The sequence below is a fragment of the Podarcis muralis genome, chromosome 3 (assembly GCF_964188315.1).
Source record: "Podarcis muralis chromosome 3, rPodMur119.hap1.1, whole genome shotgun sequence".
NCBI classification, from domain to species: domain Eukaryota; kingdom Metazoa; phylum Chordata; class Lepidosauria; order Squamata; family Lacertidae; genus Podarcis; species Podarcis muralis.
In genome coordinates this window covers 72,219,211-72,238,839 of record NC_135657.1, presented here as the reverse complement: position 1 = coordinate 72,238,839, position 19,629 = coordinate 72,219,211, and the positions used below count along the sequence as shown (strand labels likewise).

Genomic DNA, 19,629 nt, shown 5'->3' with positions numbered 1-19,629 from the left:
CAGTTCTGCCCCTCCTTATCCTTCTTACTGGACTACAAGGACTTCCCCCAGCCTATGTCATTCAAATTCGAAACTGTAAACCTGGCCCTTATCTGCTGCCATTGGCTTTTGTCTCTGCTACTGGGGGGGGGGGGGAGCTCCTCCCCTCTGCTGGCTGGCAATATTTGCATTACCAATAATTCTTAATGGCCCAGAATTCTGCTCTCTTTGCTTCTTGTGAATGGCCCATCTTGTCTCAAGTGACTTCCTGAGCATGGAAAACTGGTTTGGTGTGCTAGATCAGCGGTCAGCAACCTTTTTCAGCCATGGGCCGGTACTGTCCCTCAGACCATGTGGTGGGCCGGACTATATTTTTTTGGGGGGGGGGGATGAACAAATTCCTGTGCCTCACAAATAACCCAGAGATGCATTTTAAATAAAAGGACACATTCTAGACAGGTAAAAGCACGCTGATTCCTGGACTGTCCACGGGCCAGATTGAGAAGGCAGTTGGGCCAGATCCAGCCCCTCGGCCTTAGATTGCCTACCCCTGTGCTAGATTCAGTGTCTGGCAGCTTCCCTTAATACTAAATGTACTAAATCTAATAATTTAGGAGGATCTAGCCCTCCACAAACTCCTAATACCATACTAATTCCAATCTTTATGAGGAAAGTTCTGGTGCCCATGTAGCCAAATGTATGTACAAGGGGGAAGTGTAAGAATATTTGAGAGAGCAGCAAAATTTTTAGGAGGAATCTCAAAAAGTGCCACAGTATACTACTGACTGACTGTTGGGGAAGGGGAAAAAAAACTAGGTGAGAGGGGGAAAGGAACAGAGTAGCTGGAATCCTGAACAGGGAGAATTCCACTCTGCAACATTTAGTTGCAAGTACCACTGGTACATGCTAATGGCAAACATCGGTGCTGAGTTGTGATGGCTATATAATTGAAACAGGGGTACTGAGAAACCGGGGGGGGGGGTTGTCCACACAACTCTCTAAGAAAAATCCTCTCCAAAATAGCCCAATAAGGGTCGAGCATGATCAGTGGCCACAAGGTGTTATTTATCTGTTGTGGGTGGGGAAAATGGAATGGAATATCCTGAACCATAACTTCTATAATTATTTATTAGCAACAAAACTATATAAAGGAGAATACTTCCTCTGTTACTATATTACCAACTCAGTATTGTGAGCTCAGCGGTATTTTGTGGTGGATCTTAGGCCCTGTTAACTATTTGAAGAATGTTCAGAAGTCAGTATATGATTGCACATAGCTTGAGTGAAGATATGTCTCTCTTGACCATGCATACATTTTTCTGAAGGTATTGCTAGTTCTTTGACAGACATTGCATGCTGATTCTCTTCATAGTTTCTCTGGGTTGAGTACCTTACTTTTGCAACATCCAAATACAAGTTCTGCTGTTATTTTACTAATTCTGTTCCACCTGATTTCCACTGTACTCATGAAAGTGATATAACCTTCACCATGTTTCCATGAGTAAAGCAACATTGGAAATGCTGCATGTCAAAATGACACTTTGCCTGATTCTGGGTGCATTCAGATGTGGGGATTATTGAATTAGTTTTCCAGGTTATAATTCTGTCTCAGTTTCCTTTTACACTGCATTACCTTTTGCATTGGAGGGACGCGGGTGGCGCTGTGGGTAAAACCTCAGCGACTAGGACTTGCCGATCGCATGGTCGGCGGTTCGAATCCCCGTGGCGGGGTGCGCTCCCGTTGCTCGGTCCCAGCGCCTGCCAACCTAGCAGTTCGAAAGCACCCCTGGGTGCAAGTAGATAAATAGGGACCGCTTACTAGCGGGAAGGTAAACGGCGTTTCCGTGTGCTGCGCTGGCTCGCCAGATGCAGCTTTGTCACACTGGCCACGTGACCCGGAAGTGTCTCCGGACAGCGCTGGCTCCCGGCCTCTAGAGTGAGATGAGCGCACAACCCTAGAGTCTGTCAAGACTGGCCTGTACCGGCAGGGGTACCTTTACCTTTACCTTTACCTTTTGCATTAATGGGACGCGGTGGCGCTGTGGTCTAAACAGTTCGAATCCCTGCAACGGGGTGAGCTCCCTGCGACGGGGTGAGCTCCCCACAACAGGGTGAGCTCCCCGCAACAGGGTGAACTCCCGTTGTTTGGTCCCAGCTCCTGCCCACCTAGCAGTTCGAAAGCATGTCAAAGTGCAAGTAGATAAATAGGTACCGCTCCGGCGGGAAGGTCAACAGCGTTTCCGTGCGCTGCTCTGGTTCGCCAGAAGCAGCTTAGTCATGCTGGCCACATGACCTGGAAGCTGTCTGTGGACAAACACCAACTCCCTCGGCCTATAGAGTGAGATGAGCACGCAACCCCAGAGTCGTCTGCGACTGGACCTTACAGTCAGGGGTACCTTTACCTTTACCTTTTGCATTACGAATCTGTGGCTGTTTGATCGATATACCATTATGTTACACTAAATTTCATTCACACCAGTAGCTAAAGGCATCAATGGACATCACCACCCTTAATGCGCATGCATGCTTCTGTTTCCCCACTATTCACCATGAAACTGGTGGAAAAGAACTATGCTGGAATGTCACCCCAAACTTAATCACATGGCATGATCCATGTAATTTCCCCACCTGGAACTTCTGAGGCATGAAGTTCCAGGTGGGGAAGTTACAGCACAAACCTCCTGTGGATGTTTGGGTAAACGGGGTTGAAAATGGATTTCTTTTCTGGGAACAATTCACACAGAAATGAGTGCTAAGCTTCCACTAGATTTCCAGAAGTGGCTTTTATGTTGCGTTAGATCATTTAAAACATGGAAATTACCAGGTAAGGAAACATCAGAAAAACAGAATAAAGTGCTTTCTGACTGAAGCAGTTTTCTATTTGGCAAAGACACTGAATCATTCCCTGGTTCTCCAGATAATGCTTACTATTTATTTATTTATTTATTTGTAGAACTAGTATTAACAAGCAACTGAAACACGGAATACTTCCAATGATTATCATGGATATCACACAGCAGTAAAGGTATATAGTGCTAGTGCAACCCTGAAATGAATTACTAACCCAACAGATTCAAATAATGTTACTCACAGACATTACCACTGCATACCCACAAATGCAGTCACACAGATTATATAGGCTCATAAAATTCATTGAAAAGGTGTGACCAGTTTCTCAAGTCAAATCTATGTATTAATTTGGATCTATCTGTACTTCTCCATCTTGTGTAAGAATCTCAATATGCTCGGTTTTTCACCTTGTAAAAATGATACTTTGACTTATGCAGTATGTCTAGATTGAGCAGCTTGCTTGACAATTAGCCAGAACAATCTAGTATGCTAAACTTTTAGTAGCATAACTGGATTTTTATTTTGAAAGGAAGCTACAGTAGCTAGTGTTTCCAGCCACACCTAGAAGTCTGTGCAGACTTTCCTGCTGAGCAATAAATACGATAAAGATAGCAAAGCTGCAATCCTAGGGTTGCCATACGTGCAGAAAGCTCAATAACTTTTGGGGGTTTACTTTTAAAAAAGCTCACTTTGGGGTGTCCTGGTTTTTACTTTTTGAAATATGGCAACCCTATAATCCAGAATAGATTATTACAATCAACTACTACACTATGGAAAGAGGATTGTGGACTGAGGAGAATACTGTGTAGCATGCATTGGATAAAGCAATGGAAACAAGTTTAACATGGGGTTTACAAAGTTTCTCAAACAGTTAGGACACCCTTCTTCTGAGGCATGAAGTTCTAGAGTGGAATAGGATCCTGGGACTGGCATAGTCTTCATCTCCCATCATTTAAGACCAGGATACATTGAATGCCCTCTGACAATGGATCCTTGCTCATCTTTTTTGCCCAATCATCCTAATATAATTTGGGAAGAAAAGAATTTAGAGCAAGCTGCTGCTTTGTTCATGTTTTCCTAAAGTTAAGACCACTTTAGGAGATAGTCTTCAGGAGAACTCTTCTGTTTGATTCTTCCTGTAATGATAATATCTGAGAGGCAGGAGAAGGCAGTGTTAAGCTCAGAAGGGGGGCTCTGAGCTCAAACTGTTTTGAGGACCACTGCTTTACAAAGACATCCATGTAAAAAGACATCCATCACAGAAAGAATACAATTTCAAATGGCTTGTTTTGGATTATTCATCTAGTTTCTTTATTGTTCTGACAGTTTCAGAACAAAAAGTGGGTAGAGCCTTACCATCATGGTTAATCCCAAGCCTTGCTGTGCTAGGAAATTGATGCTAAGGGTGGTGATTACTGACGGTGGTTCCAAGTGCAACATCAGAAATGACAATCACTAATGCCCCAAGTTTATGTCAGTGTGTGCTGGTCCCAGGGGGAAGGTTACCGTTGACGTAGTCGAAGTCCGGTCCTGGGTCACTTGCCTGGAAACAGTTCGCAAGGAGTGGGGCGAGGTCCGAAGCAGGAAGCCGAGCGGGGACAGGAACACTGGAGGGTTAGGTCTGGGTCCGGACAGGAGCAGGTACTCAACTACGACGTTGCTCCCGCAAACTGAGACCAGGCTGACTGGCCTTTATCTTCTCTGAGGCCAGGGGCGGTCCCGGCCCCCAGGAGACCCGCCTCTCCTGGCCTTAAGGCGAGCACTCCTCCTGTGAGAAACCAGTTCCCTTCGCCTCTCTGCCCTAAGCCTCTGCAGTTCAGGAGAGGCTGAAGGGTTACTGGGCCCAGGGGGAGACTCACCTGTAGGCACTGATTCACCTGGTGCCTGCTCCTGAGGATCCGGCACAGGTGCAGGTGCCTCAGAATCAAGGCCCTGCCCCAGTTCAGCGGGCCCTGGAGGCGGGGACTCCTGTGCAGGCTGGGATTCCTCCGGTTCACCCTCTGAATCAGATTCCCAGGCCATCACACAGTGCATATTGAGAAGTGTAGTGTCATGTTTCAACTCCCCCAAATACTTGGGGGCTATGTGTGTTCAGTCTGACCAGGGATAGTCAACATGGTGTCAATCATCCCTGATCATCAGCCATGTTGGCTGGAGTTGATGGGATTTTAGTCCACAACATCTGGAGGGCACCAAGTTCACTACCTCTCAGATTAATATTTATTTTGAGGCTTTTCCAGCCAGAGCTTCCTCAAGGTGACTCACAACAAGCGTCATTTCACTTTGGCCAAGCTTCCTTAAATGATTTGCGGACTGTGTCCTGTTAGGAAGTTCCTGAAGACTGATATGTCAAGTAGAGGTATACTATTAAACCAATAATTACTGAAATATTGTGACTTCTCCAATTACCCCTTTGTCCCTCTACCCACACAAATTACTCCTTTGCGTGGAATAAGTGAAAATGGAATAAGTGAAAATTACCATTCTTTCCTGCCCCGCCCAATGGAGCCTCCACTGGAACAGTTTACAGAAGAGCAACTCAGGATCAAGCCATAATGTACATAGTGTAATTGAGTTTACTCAATTAAAATTATGACAATTTCCTCTTGATTATAATAAATTTAACATTCTCTTCTCATGGTTGGCCCCAGTCTTCATCAGCTCCTCTTTTGAGCACTTGTAAACTTTGTTTCCATAATTGTCTACTGGAACTAACTATTTTTTTCTGCTTATATATTTCAGTTCCTACAACTGACAGAGTGCACAGCAGGTCTATTAATACGCCATGTCTACAGTTCACAGAGGAATTAAACCAGATTACTTGGGTTAAGACCAAACAGGGTGTTTTCACAGGTGTTGCTTAAACTTGTTTTTTTGACATCTTTTAATGCCATTGTAAAGCCCACATAGGATTTCTGTTCTACATTCTGCCCTACATTAGCAAGATTCACATATGTCATAAACAATGAAAAGAAAATTCCAAGGTGCATTTTTGTTTCACGCACAACTAAGGGTTGTGTTCCTACTTGCATTGCTCTCCAACACTGCCTACTCACCAAACCCCATAACCCCCTCCTCTCTCCCTTTACACTTTGCCACCCCCACCCCATTTACACCTCCCCACGGCTGCAGTTGTGAACATAAAGCAGGCTTCCTTTCCTCTCTTTGCATGACAAGAGAGAGCAAAGGAGAGAAATAAGTTTATCTCCCCCCCCCCAAAAAAAACACAACAACACCACCTAATGCTTTTTAGGACAGCAGCAACCATCTTAATCCTGTTGAAGTCTCTAAGAAAATAAAGAAAATATTATGGAAAACTGATTAAGAAAATTGGCTTTTTATCAGTTATGATTAGACAGATTCTGGCATAACTGGTCTGAGGGTTTGTGCTGTTAAAAGAAACTCTTACTCATCTGCAATACAAATATAAAGCCTTTTCTAGTAACAAGATGCTAGTTTGCATTTTTTGTTCTGATGTTTACAGCAATGCAGACTGAGGGAAAGTGGTAGAAGTTGCTCCACTTGAGTCATGTGAAACCATGCTGAATAAAGCATTCCTGTATTAGAGAGAACAACTCTGGACTGATGGTTAAGCAGGCATAACACTCCATTATTAACTTGTGTGGTAAAATTCTGATGGTAGTTGTTAATTCTGCACTATGATAACAGATCACCCTCAGATAAAAAGTGACCTGGTCAGATAAAGAGTGATATATGTATTATTTAAAGAAAGAAAGATAATCTTTATTTAATGTCTTGGTTGATGATAATTCTAGCATGACACTGGACTTATTAATTGCCCAAGTATCTGTAAGGCACATCCTGCAAAACTCTGCTATCATCTGATATGTCCACCGTCAGCAGGCAATAACTGAAGAACAGTTATTGTTCAAGCTAGCCTGCAGAAGTAAGCATATGGTACTTCTGAAGGCTAGCTTGAACAATATCTTTTCCTATTCCTTAACTCTAATAATTTTATATTCAAACGTCAGAATCAGACCATACTGTCTGTATGTGTGTCAGTAGACAGTCTAATTACCCAGAAATATCACTGAGTATGTTATAAGAATTTTACTTATATAAAGTTCAATGGGGCTTATATACCCAGGGAAAGTGGGTATAGAATTGCAAACTTAATGATACAAGAGGTGGGTAATTTCTGAATCGAGCAATCTGTCCTCTTCTCTTATTGTGATCCAAAATAACATTGAGCTTTTAAGTAAGATTTTGGGGAAATCCTAACAAAAAAAGAACTTGCAGTCGAGAAGACAATTATAAGGGAATCTCCAGACTCTGTAGGAAACAGCAGCTGGTGTTCTCCAGGTGCGTTCCGAGCTCTGCTTGCAACCCTTGCACAAGGAATCCGGGTCTGTGGGTAATCTCGGCCTCATCAGGAAAAACAAATGATAATGGCTTATAATTTGCACCCTCGGCGCGGATAAAGTCAGCCTCTCCCTTCCTGCGCAATAGAGCCCCGGCTAATGCGCTTCTTCCTTTGCGGAGCGAGATAACGATCGTCGGGCTTTGAGACGAAGGAATGCGAGGAAACTCCTCCATGAAGAGGAGGAGGAGGAGGCGGCAGCAGTAGGAGCAGCAGCAGCACGGGGCAAAATTAATGAGTAGAGTGCAGCGCAGCGCATGGAATCTCCGGGGAGCCCGGCCGTTTTCGAACGCTCAGCCGCGCCGAGGAGGCGGGGCCGGGCGTGGGCGGGGCTTGTCTTGTCTTGGCTGAGCTGCCGCTGCCATGGCTGGTGCTGCCTTTAGGAGGCGCTTCGCCTTTCTCGCCAACCACAACTGCATGGCTCGGCGCTACCAGGGCGCGCGCACAGGCGGAGCACCTTCTCATTTACCTGGCCAGCCTCTGGAGCCAAAGGCGGTTGTTGCTGCCGCCGCCGCCTCACAAGTGCCTCCGCCTGCCCGGGACCGGATCCCGTCGAGGACGCGAGCGGCGCCCAGCATGGAGAAAGGGGGCTTCAAGAAGCTCGGCAGGCTCTTCCACAAGAGCGAGTCCGAGGACTCGGAGCCGGACAGCGGCAGAGACGCGTCGTTCCCGTCGCCCTGCCCGTCCCCGTCCCTGAGTCAGGGGCGGCGGGAGCATCTCCACAGCCACGACGCCGCCGCCGCCGCCGCCTCCGGAGAGCGCAAGAAGCGCTCGGCTTTCGGGAACTGGCGCCTCAAGAAGAAGCGCAAGGACCGCCCGGCGGCGCTGCCGGAGGAGGGGAGCCAAGGAGGGGCGAGCGAGCCCCCGTCTCCCTCGCTCTCCCACTTGTCCTACTTCACCACCTGGGAGCCCACGACCCCCACCAAAAGGTAACGCCGCCCCTCTCCCTCTCAGGGCGCGCCCACAGCCACCTGCCTCCCCCCCCCCAACGGTCACCTCGCGGCCGTTGGTTTCTCTCTCCCCGCCCCGCCCCTCCGGAACATTCTGAGGGGACTCGGGGGAACGAGCTGCGCTATAGGGGCATCAGTGTTTTTCGGGTCCCGCGTGGCTCAGGGGCTCCTCTGACTGCGCCCCTCTTTATGTTTGAGGGGGTTGTGTGTGTGTTTTGTGGAAGTCGTATAGAGTGGCTCTATACGGGGCGGAATAACAACAACAATAATAGACGTCACGTATAATTGTAGAGTAGGAAGGGACCCCCAAGGGTCGTCTAGTCCAACCCCAAAACCTGTCCCCTCAGAGTGGCAGAGCGCTCCCATTGGACAGGTGTGTGGTAAGGGCTATATGCCCGGTCTCCCCCCGTCGTCTCCGCCCCCCCCCCCGGCCAAAGAGAAGCGAAACCGACGAGCAGCGTGAGGGCGCCCCCCCCCCGCGCGCCAGTCTCCTTAAAGGCACAGCGCTCTTTTCTGGGGTTGTGGATAATGCGGACCCAGCTGTGGTTGCCTCTGGCGTTCGCAACAGTTGGGAGTTGGAACCTTGGCTTCGCCTTGATTCGCCCTGCACAACGTCTCCCTTCCTCCTGCAGCCCTTTCTTCGCGCGCTGTCTCCCCCACTCCGCCCTGGCTTTTAACCCAGGCTGCCATGGTCTCTGCTTTAAAGATTGTTATCTCTCATTGCTTTTCATGAAAAGGAAGTTGTTTTGTAGGCTGCCAGACTTTATCTCTCCCGCGCGCTCCACCCCACCCCCATTTTTCAGCATTAGAAATATAGTAATTATAATAATAATTTATTATTTATACCCCGCCCATCTGGCTGGGCTTCCCCAGCCACTCTGGGCGGCTTCCAAAAAAAATATTAAAATACTGTAATACATATAGTAAAATCTGTTCGGATGCTTAAATGTAAAGCTGCTGCAGGGGGCACTAAAACAGACCTGGACAGTTCGTATTAGTCACCTGGAGAAAGGTGTTTTTGGTTTTTTAAGATCAAACCTGTTCGCATTTATGGAGGCTTCCCCTTGATTTCCTTTCCACTTCTTCATTGTAGGAATGCTACATTACTTGAATTTTAGCTGGTTATTCGTGGGAAGGGAAAGTGTGACATCTGAATTTGCTTTTGCTAGTTGCAAGGGTTTGTATTTTTATCTTGGTGCCTTTAACCTAAGATGGAATGAGCTTAAAACCATTTAAACGTATCCATTTCTTGGTTGTCCTTTGCTTGCTCAATGTAAGAAATTGCATTGGTGGATTAGAACAGGAGGGGGGAACTTCTGACCCCCAAATATTGATGGACTTCTCTACAGCCCCAGCCAGCATTGCCAATGGTTGGAGATTATAGGAATCCAGCAGCATCTGGAAAGCCACAGGTTCTACACCCTTATATTAAACAAACAGGGTCATCCAGATGTCCCTGAGAATCTTAAAAGCATGGCATGATGGAGGTGGCTCCCTCTTGTTAATCGTATCCAGAATCTGGCACTTAGGGATATATTCCTTCTAAATAGAAATATGAATATGAAGTTTTTGTTTAGCAGCAATGGCAAATAGAAAATAATTGACTGTCCTCCCATGACTTTTTTGAAGCTATGTAAAACCGTGGCCAACTCTGCATTTTGCAGAGATTAACCCAAATAGGTTAATTATGCATTGCATAAAGTACTTCTTTATTGTCGGTACTGAACAATAGTGCCATTGCTTGCCAACTGAGATTGTAGCATCCTTGTTACTTTTTAATTTATACAGTAACAGGTACATACATGATCTCATGTGCTATGCTAGCATCCTGGGTGAATAGAACTTTTGTTTATGTTTAATGTTTATCACTTTTTCAAGTCAATGTGACATACAAAATAAATTTTAAAACAAGTAAATATTTTAAATGTTCAGGAAACACTGAATAAAAAAAATTATTGGTAGCTAAGGCTGCAGTCCCCTATGTACATTTGGTTATTAAGGCTGCAATCCAGTTCACAGGGGGGTTGGTTGCAGCCTAAGTATCTGTGAACTCAGGAAAACTTAACATTGAGTTCAGATTTGACTACATTGTTATTTTGGTTTACTTATATAGTTCCATTGGTTTTACCAGCAAGATGAAAATTGAATATCTGTGTGTGGAAGATTTTCTCTGAGAGCATTCAATGCATGACCCTTTATACTTATAACAAATAATCTGGTGATACAGACAATACTCTCATAAAAAAGCAATCCTTACTACCTACCCTGCTTTATTTTGTTTGATTTTTTTTTGAAATAGTAAAGCTCCTTTTGTGTGTCATCTTATCTTGTTTTAAGCATGTACTAAATGTAAAGAAATTAGATAAATTGTGCAAACAAGCATGAAGAGGAATTCCACACACAAAACAAAGTTTCAGTCCAAAAGGGTCATATTTGTCTGTGAAAAAGAACTGAAGGATAATAGTCCATTACAACTGTGTTCCTTATACCTGACCTATTACTCAAAAACCATGCAAACTTGTAAATTTATTTTATTATTAATTAATATGTATTGCTTAGTAATAATCATTTTCATAGAAACAGTTAAGTTTTTATTAACATATTTTATGTGTACATCAGTTATTTTCTTAACAAACATAAATCATTTTATGCCTGAGGTAAAATTCCTGAGTAAAAATTCAAAATACAATCAAAATTCTGTTAAGTTTTTATTTACCTTCCAGATTAAAAAGAATTCTTGCTGTCTCCATCACTGAACCATCACTTTGTGTTCATTCTGATTTAAATCCCACTCATTCCACTGAAAGTTTGAAGTAACTATGCACAGGACATAGGAGCATCTTGTGGAACTGTGAAGAGTAACACATTTATCATGGCATTAACTTTCATACACTATAGGGTCCAAGAGACTAGTCCATGAAATTTTATGCTGTAAATAAATATGCCAGGCTTTTGTAGTGCCACAAAATTCTCCTTTTTTGTGGCAACACATTAACATGGCTATCCCTCTGGAAAATAAGACAACTACCCAGTTACATGCATTCAGTTGACACACAACCACGCTCATTGCAGTGGCCCAAACGCGGCCAGAAAAGGGAGCAGAATGGGGGTTGTAATGGAGTGGAGTAGGCTGGGGCAGAACAGGCTTATGCATGCTCTGCCATTACTGTATATGCAATGATCTGGAATGCAACCCCTGCGCAAATCAGGGGTTACTTTATTGCAGCTGTTCTAGAATTCTGTAAACTGCCTTTAGTGGAGTGGATCTCACAGAGCATTATTTTTTGCTGGTCTGTCAGTTTAGATTCCACGAATTCTGTGGATTGGTTTTAACTTTTAACCTTTAAACCCATACATTGTCAGGGTTCTTGGGTTGGCTTGAGAAGGGGTCAGTGAAAGGAGGACCTTCTCAGACTCTAAAAACTTCTGTCTGTCTGAGGCTGAGATGGAAGCTTCATGTAAACTGTAATGGTACAATGTTTGTCCAGTGCATTTATATCAGGGCTGGCCAAGACATTTTGGCACCTGAGGCAAACCACAAAATGGCACCACACACCCCATTAGGGAATCCCCGCCGCGGGGATTCGAACCGCTGACCTTTCGATCGGCAAGTCCTAGGTGCTGAGGCTTTTACCCACAGCGCCACCCGCGTCCCTGCCAGTGGGGCCACTATCTCCCCTAAAAAATCTTGGTCTGTTTGTTTGTTTTTGCTGTTTGAGTGCTGTTTGTTCCCTGCACCATTTTTTTACTGCATAAGCAGGTTTCTTCTTATTGGCTAGGTCAGTGATGGCGAACCTTTTAGAGACCGAGTGCCCAAACCGCAACTCAAAACCCACTTATTTATCGCAAACTGACAACACAGAAATTTAACCTGAATACTGAGGTTTTAGTTTAGAAAAAACAACTCATATATCTTTTGTCTTAAAAGAAAAACAGAATACAGTAACAGAGCTTTCAATGATGCAAACAACTTTTTATTGAAGGTAAAAGTTTGCATTATCCTTGTTTAGGAAACCATGAAAAAGGGAATTAGTCCCAGACATGGCCGTTTTGATAATTTCCCTTCAAGAAACTCTTCTTTGGGAGATTTCAAAGCACAAGCTGACTGGCCATATGCCATGGATGCTGTAGTTGAGTTCCCTGCATTGCATGGGGTTTTACTTAGATGACCCTCGGGTTCCCTTCCAACTCACCACAACCCTATGAAAAAAACAGTCTCCTTTACCCTCTGCTGTGTGTCCCTTAGCAGGGAGGATCTTGCACCCATGGCGATGGGAGAGAGTTCAGCGTGAAAGTTTGCTTCCCCGCCTGACCAAGCAGGTGAAAAGGAAATCCTGAAGTGAAGCCCAGAGACGTGCAGCAGTTCAGCGTGTCACAGCTAGGAAAGGAGGCGCCCCAGCACAGAGTTTGAAGGGCAGTGCGCGCATCAAGTAGAGCTGCGCAAGTAGCTGGTTTGCTGCCCACGGGGCTGCAGCTGAAACGTGAATATTCCATTCTGCTGTCTTAAAGCGCCTCGGTGCAGAATTGCCAGTAAGCCTGGCGGCATTTTGCTCCCTCCCGCACAAGTGGGCTTTAGAAGTGCAGCCCGGCGGGCTAGCCATCGAATCATAGGATTGTGGTGAGTTGGAAGGGGTGAACGGCGCATGTGCTCACAGAGAGGGCTCTGAGTGCCCCCTCTGGCACGCGTACCATAGGTTCTCCACCGCTGGGCTAGGTGATCAGGTAGCCAGTATAATGTAAAGTCGGTTTCAATGTAAGAACAATGTTCTTTGCTCTTACTTGCTCTCATTTTGAATGGGCAAACACTTTTGGCACTATTCATGCATTCCCTGAGATTCCAAAAGACTTGCAAAAGGTTTCTTTAAAAAGCCACTCCCCAATTTTAGCTCTGGCCTAATCAGTATACTGTATGTAGATTTCAATGAGAAAAGTCAACCTAAAGTGTAAATATTGGTTCTTGAATGTAATGTCAACTGAGTTTGTTGCATTCTCATTTATAATTTATAATATGAATAATAAGTTTATTCAAATGAACAGGAACTTTGGAATGTAAATAGAAATATCAGCAAATATTTGAAGAAAGTGTGTGTGTGTGTGTGTGTGTGTATTGTATGGTTAGTCTTCCCTCGTTTTTAAAAAGAAACTTTGTACTCAAAGAAGCTCATTTCATAAACCATGAAGTAAGCATTTGTTATGACAGCTCACACACAGGTTAGTAAGAGCTTTACTCTTTGGAATAGACCATCAGATAACATTGAAAATGAAATAAGAACATCTGAGCATTTATATGGTTCCAAGTCTTCAAAGTGTATTAGGCAGCTCAGTATTGAGTAAACCAATATTGTACCCATAATTGCAAACTGAGTGGTGATTTTGGCTAAAAGATAGTAGCTTAACTAAGTCCACCAATTGAATTTATGGATGAGGAAAGTTCTGAATTGGAAGCTTTCTTGTTTGTGGCTCAAGCTGCCGCACAATCCTTTACTTATCTATTCAGATGCAAGCCTCATTGATTCCAATGGGGCTTTCCCCCAGGTAAGTCCATATAGGACTGCGGGCTTTGCTATTATGCAGCAGTCTGTGTTGAATGAGAAGGGCTGGGGAGTGTGTGTGTGTGTGTGTGTGTGTGTAGTATGCCACTTATTAAACAGCAAAGGTTATAACTCATGCTACTTTTTTATTTTTCAAATCGCTGTAATGATCTGGTAAATCTCATTATGTTTAATGGAACAGAGTTGCATCCCTAGTATCTCCCTCCCCCACCCCCTTTAAGCTTGTGCCACCAAGGCTTCATCTGGGCACTGAAAAACTCTTGTAACAAGACAAGCATTTGACCATAGAAAGAAAAGGCAAACACGCTGGTTTGGCATGGAGACAAAAGGTGTAGTAAAAGGATTTAAATGAATAAAGAAACATAATTGACCTAGACATGAAGAAATGCTACATGATCAGTGAGAGACACCAAATTAACTCATGATTTATCTGTACTAATATTTCTTTTGCTCATTTTCCTGGTGCTGTGCTATACTTTCAGTACTAGAAGTGTGGGAACAGTGTCTCAGGGCATATGCAAGATGTAATATTTTGATGACTGAATAATTGAAGCTTACTGAGGGTTGGCGTGTCCTCTTATTTTATTTTTTTTTGGCAAGTTTTATGAAAACAGAACATTTGTAACATAACTTTCCTACCCCGCCCATGGGGCTTTGCAGAGCAGTGAGGCTACTGCCACATCTGCAGCCCATAGTGACAATGGTAGAAGATAGGTAGTGATCTAGGTTGATCCTTACCCGGGCTCAGGCTACCAGCAGTTGAGTCCATATTGGGCCAATGCCATCGCCCCAAAACAGGGAGACCAGCTCAAGATCCAACAGATCTCGGGCCAGCTCAGCCTCTTGCCTCAATGTTTGGGAGCTGGTTGCTCAGCTGGGACATGGGCATTAAATCCAAACTCCCTGGTGTAAAAGGGATTAGGGTTGCCATGCTAATCATTATGTTCTGGATTTATTTATTTTTTTGAATTTACATGTAACAGTGCTATCAGTGTGGCATTTCAGATAAAGCACAGCTTCCCAATGTGCATGAAATCATTCTGGCACCTTTGTGCTGATTTCTGCCAAACACATGCAGAATTGTTTTACCAGAATCAAAGATTTCCCCCCTTCCATCTCCAAAAGAGGACCTAAGGGGGCAGGGAAATGCTCCTAAGCATAATCCAATAGTTTGAAATTCAACAGCAGCAGCAGCAACATTTTCTATAAAGTGAGTGCTCTCTTTTCAGTCCTCTCAGGCACTAATAAAAACTCCTTGAGTGTCTGTGCAATACACACATAAACACACCCCTCTGATACATATTTTTCGAGATTGGTTGGCAACTTGACTATAATTTAATTGTGTTTTTGAGGATAGAGATGTGGTGCTTTGGTCTAAACCACTGAGCCTCTTGGGCTTGCCGATCAGAAGGCCGGCGGTTCGAATCCCCATGACAGGGTGAGCTCCCGTTGCTTGGTCCCTGCTCCTGCCAACCTAGCAGTTCGAAAGCATGCCAAAAAGTGCAAGTAGATAAATAGGTACCGCTCCGGCAGGAAGGTAAATGGCGTTTCCGTGCGCTGCTTTGGTTTCGCCAGAAGCGGTTTCATCATGCTGGCCACATGACCCGGAAAAACTGTCTGCGGACAAACGCTGGCTCCCTCGGCCTGTAAAGCGAGATGAGCGCTGCAACCCCAGAGTCGTCTGCAACTGGACTTAACTGTCAGGCGTCCTTTACCTTTTTTATGCTGAAATATGAGCTACTAGAGCTCAGTCCTGGAGTTAATTTGAATACTGTATGCTACAATCTCAGCTGGCAAGATACAAGAGAGTAGGGTATCATTAATAAACATGGTGTTTTTATGAATTTATAACAGCTGCCACTGGTTCAGGAAATCTAGATTATTTGTATATGCAGGGTGGGATTCAACTAATTAGTCCTGTCAGCAGAAGTCTTGCTCAAGGACTTCCACTTGCACAATGGGGCTTCTCTCCCCTCCCCACCCCTTGCACTTCTCCAATTTTCTTGGGTGTGGTTGGGAGAACCCTGGAAACAGTGCATGGGGGAAACGGGGGGTATTGTTCTTGGGTATCTTTTTAGTTAGCAATATTTTTGATCAAACATAATTGTCCTTGAATTTGTTTACTATTTCACTGTTGTCATGTAACAAAATATAGGACTAAGCTGAAGTTAGGTCTTCTAAGGTATCATTCAACAGCATCTTACACAAAACACATTTTAAAAGAATGTCAATGGCAAGCTAGGACAAGTCCTTATTATTGCCGTAAAATAGTAATTACTATGAATTAATGAAATGTGGAATGTACCCTTTCATGAAATGTTGGAGGACTACTCTACCCATAAAAAATAAAAAGTAATCTTTCAGAACATAAGGATTATATAGATAAAATATAGCAAATATGTGTTGCAATGAATGGTTCTGCAACACTTATGACTAGAAGATAATTGCCCTTGATATTTCATGATAAAATTCTATTCCTGTTATAATTCTTGCTTGTTAAATAAGTAGTGCTACATGCTCCCACTTTTGAGATAATTGCTTACATAATAAATTATTCTTAGAAGAAATATTCCTTAAGGTCTATGGATACATTAACATTACATTCACTATTTTGGTATATTGGATGATTTTAGTTTTTTTCATTAACATATATTGGTTGCATGTAACAAAGGTGTTATGTGGCAGCTTGTGTGAGAGATGTATGGGATACTGGGCTCAAATGGATTAAGCAAGGTGCTTTTTCTTGGAATGGGTCACTGGAGTTGTGGGGTTTATATCCCATGGATTGCTATTCTGAGAAGATCTGGGCATTGTATGGGCACTGGACATGTAATTAATGTATGGAATTCACTACAAAATGTTGTGATGGTCATAATCTTAGATGGTTTTGAAAACAATTAGGCTTGGAGTATAGGTTATCAAATAAATGGAATTTCAGGGTACAGAGATAGCAAGCCTTTGAGTGCTTGATGCCTGCAGTAAATCAAATGGATAACCTTCCTGCTCCTGAACCTTCCACAGCTGGCTGGCTGCTGTAAAAAAACAAAATCTTGGACTAGTTGGACCATGATTTGATTCAGCAGGCTTCCTCTTAAATCCGTAAAGATAGTCTTGAAGGCATAAGGCTTGTTAAAATACCAGACTGGATACACATCAGTGTTAATACATATGTGGGCCCACAGATCCGATTTTTCTAGTGCTTTTCACTTGAACGCCACCTCAGTCTTTCCCATCCACGCTAGTGGGCTGTGAGTGGTGGGATATATTTGTATTATGTATTGTTGTCCTCTCCCCTCAATCAGTACATCCCTGCCCACTCTGAGTTCCAGAAACTTGAGGTTCATTGTGGACATGTGTGCAGGTATTTGTTTACCTATGCATGTGGCCATTTTAAATTATTTTTTAAATTTTTTTGATAAAACACTTGAACAAAACAGTGCTTTGATATGTGTGTGTGTGTGTAATATAATATAATATGATATGATATAATATAATATAATATAATATAATATAATATAATAATATAATATAATATAATATAATATAATATAATATAATATAATATAATATAATATAATATAATATAATATAATATAATATATAATAGGTATGTGTGTATTATGAGTGTACCCAGTGGAGCCCACTGAAGAGCACCTCACCAACAGGAGTAGGGTGTATGTGGTAATAGATGGCACCCAGCAAAATGCCACCAACATGTTAGAAAATAACCAGCTGCACAATGTACATCCAGCATTGAGTAACATGCAATTTTATGCTGGATTTTAAAAATCTCTGTATCAGGTATGTGTAGGCAACCACTTTGATAAAGACAACATTATGTGAACTCAAAACATGCACAAATGGGATGCATGAAATCTGCTTTAAACTGTACACTGCCTCACAAGCCAAAGGGGAGTCAAGCAGGATTTGCAATGGCCAGATAATAAGCTTAAGTGTTTGTGATTCTTTGCTATTCCCCAGTACTTTCAGAATAATTTGCTTAATAGTTTATACAAGCTGTACAATTAGGTGTTGTGCAGATTTTGGGGTGCATGGTATATTATTATTTGTTTTTAAAATGGCACTTAATGTATGTATTTTGGGGCACATCTGATTTCATATTGGAGTTTCTTGGTTTTCTGGTGAAATCAGTTCTTGGAATTGATTAGCTTATGACCTTCTCTCCCATGCAACTAGGGCTTTATCACATTGTATACTAAAACAATGAGAACAGTATTGCAAGAGAAAGTTTAAAATATGTCATATGTATATTGCTTATACTCTCTGTGTGGCAAAGTTGTTGCCTGCACGCTATGGTTCCTAATATATTGTTTACTTTTCACATTTAGCAATACTTCATCTCACACCTTGCAATAGTATCATTGTCATGCTGCATGTTTCAACTGGTTGACAAGCAAATGCAATCACATAGTGTAAAATCTTATGTAGTGTGTGTGTGTGTGTGTGTGTGTGTGTGTGTGTGCGCGCATGCAAATTGTAATAAGGCACAAGAAATCAAGTGATTAGAAAGATATATTGACTATTCATTGTGGAAAACCTGTTGATATTGGCACATCAGATGTCAAAGAAATAAACAACTACCTGACTTTTAGAAGACATCTGAAGGCAGCCCTGTTTAGGGAAGTTTTTTTAATCTCTTGTTGGAAGCTGCCCAGAGTGGCTGAGGAAAGCCAGCCAGATGGGTGGGGTATAAGTAATAAATTGTTGTTGCTGTTGTTAAGTTATATTCATTTGGTAAACCATGACATTCCTTTATTACAGCTCTTTGCTAAATTCTTTCATTGAGATCAGAGGCACCAGTCAGGAGGATTCATGATGGAGTGAAGCACCCTTACCTTCCTCCAAACATACATGTTTCAAGTGACACACAAGCACCTAAAAGTACAAAAAAAAAATCAATCCCTTTTGAGTTTCACTGATTTCACTAAAAGTGTATCTGAAGAAGTGTGCATGCACACGAAAGCTCATACCAAGAACTAACTTAGTTGGTCTTTAAGGTGCCACTGGAAGGAATTTTTTTTGTTTTCACTAAAAGAGTTACACGACAGTATAGGGGAGGCTCATCTGTGGACCTTCAGAAGTTGCTAGACTACAGCTCCCATTATCCCTGGCCCATTGGTCATGCTGCCTGGGGCTGCTTGGAGTTGGACTCTAACAGCATCCAGAGGGCCATAGGTTAGCCCAGTGTTTCTCAAACTTAGATATCCAGCTGTTGTTGGACTACAACTCTCATCAACCCTAGCTAGCAGAATTGGCGGTGAGTTGTAGTCCAATGGGAGTTGTAGTCCAATGACAGATGGAGACCAGTTTGGGGAACACTGGGTTAGCCACTTTTGTGGGGAGATCATTTCCATTCTTGTATTTCAGAGCAATTAAATTCTGCATTTGTGAGAGAAGATGATGATAATCTGATTTCTATGTGAGTACCAATAAATGTGATCATTCTCTTAGACTGCTGCACAGGAGCTTTCTTAGAGATCACAGTACCGAGGTGAGGATGCTACTTACCGCTCCTTTTTCTCATGATCCCATTAGAATGGACTTCAGAAGGGATTTCTCAAGTTGGTGAAATTTCAGAGGCACAATCCAACTGCCAGATCCAGCAACTTTCAGCTTGCTGTAGTTCACTGCCATGTTTTTCTGTTCTTGTGGCTTAGAGGGGTTTTTTTAAAAAGGAAGGAGTTTGGTGATTTTAACTCATCCTGGGAGACAGTTTCTCTCACACACCCCCACGAGAAGAAGCCATGCCCAAATCTTTCTTGTGATGTATGAGTGCTCCACTAAAATAATAGTGGGATAACACTGCTAAGCCTTCTAAAACATCTGTCTATAAAGACGCCATGGTACCCAGATGTTGAGTTCTACTCAGTACCTAAATGATGAGTATTCTAGTTCA

General features: G+C 43.1%; 1 protein-coding gene across 1 annotated transcript in view; it reads left to right on the top strand.

Moving 5' to 3' along the window:
- The first annotated feature begins 7,578 nt into the window (after nt 1-7,578).
- Nucleotides 7,579-19,629, top strand: part of CRYBG1 (crystallin beta-gamma domain containing 1) — an 88,256-nt gene continuing 76,205 nt past the window's right edge. Inside the window, exon 1 of the mRNA XM_028723071.2 lies at nt 7,579-8,139. Coding sequence (XP_028578904.2) covers nt 7,628-8,139 — 512 coding nt within the window. The 5' untranslated portion in view covers nt 7,579-7,627. The remainder of the gene's footprint in view (nt 8,140-19,629) is intronic.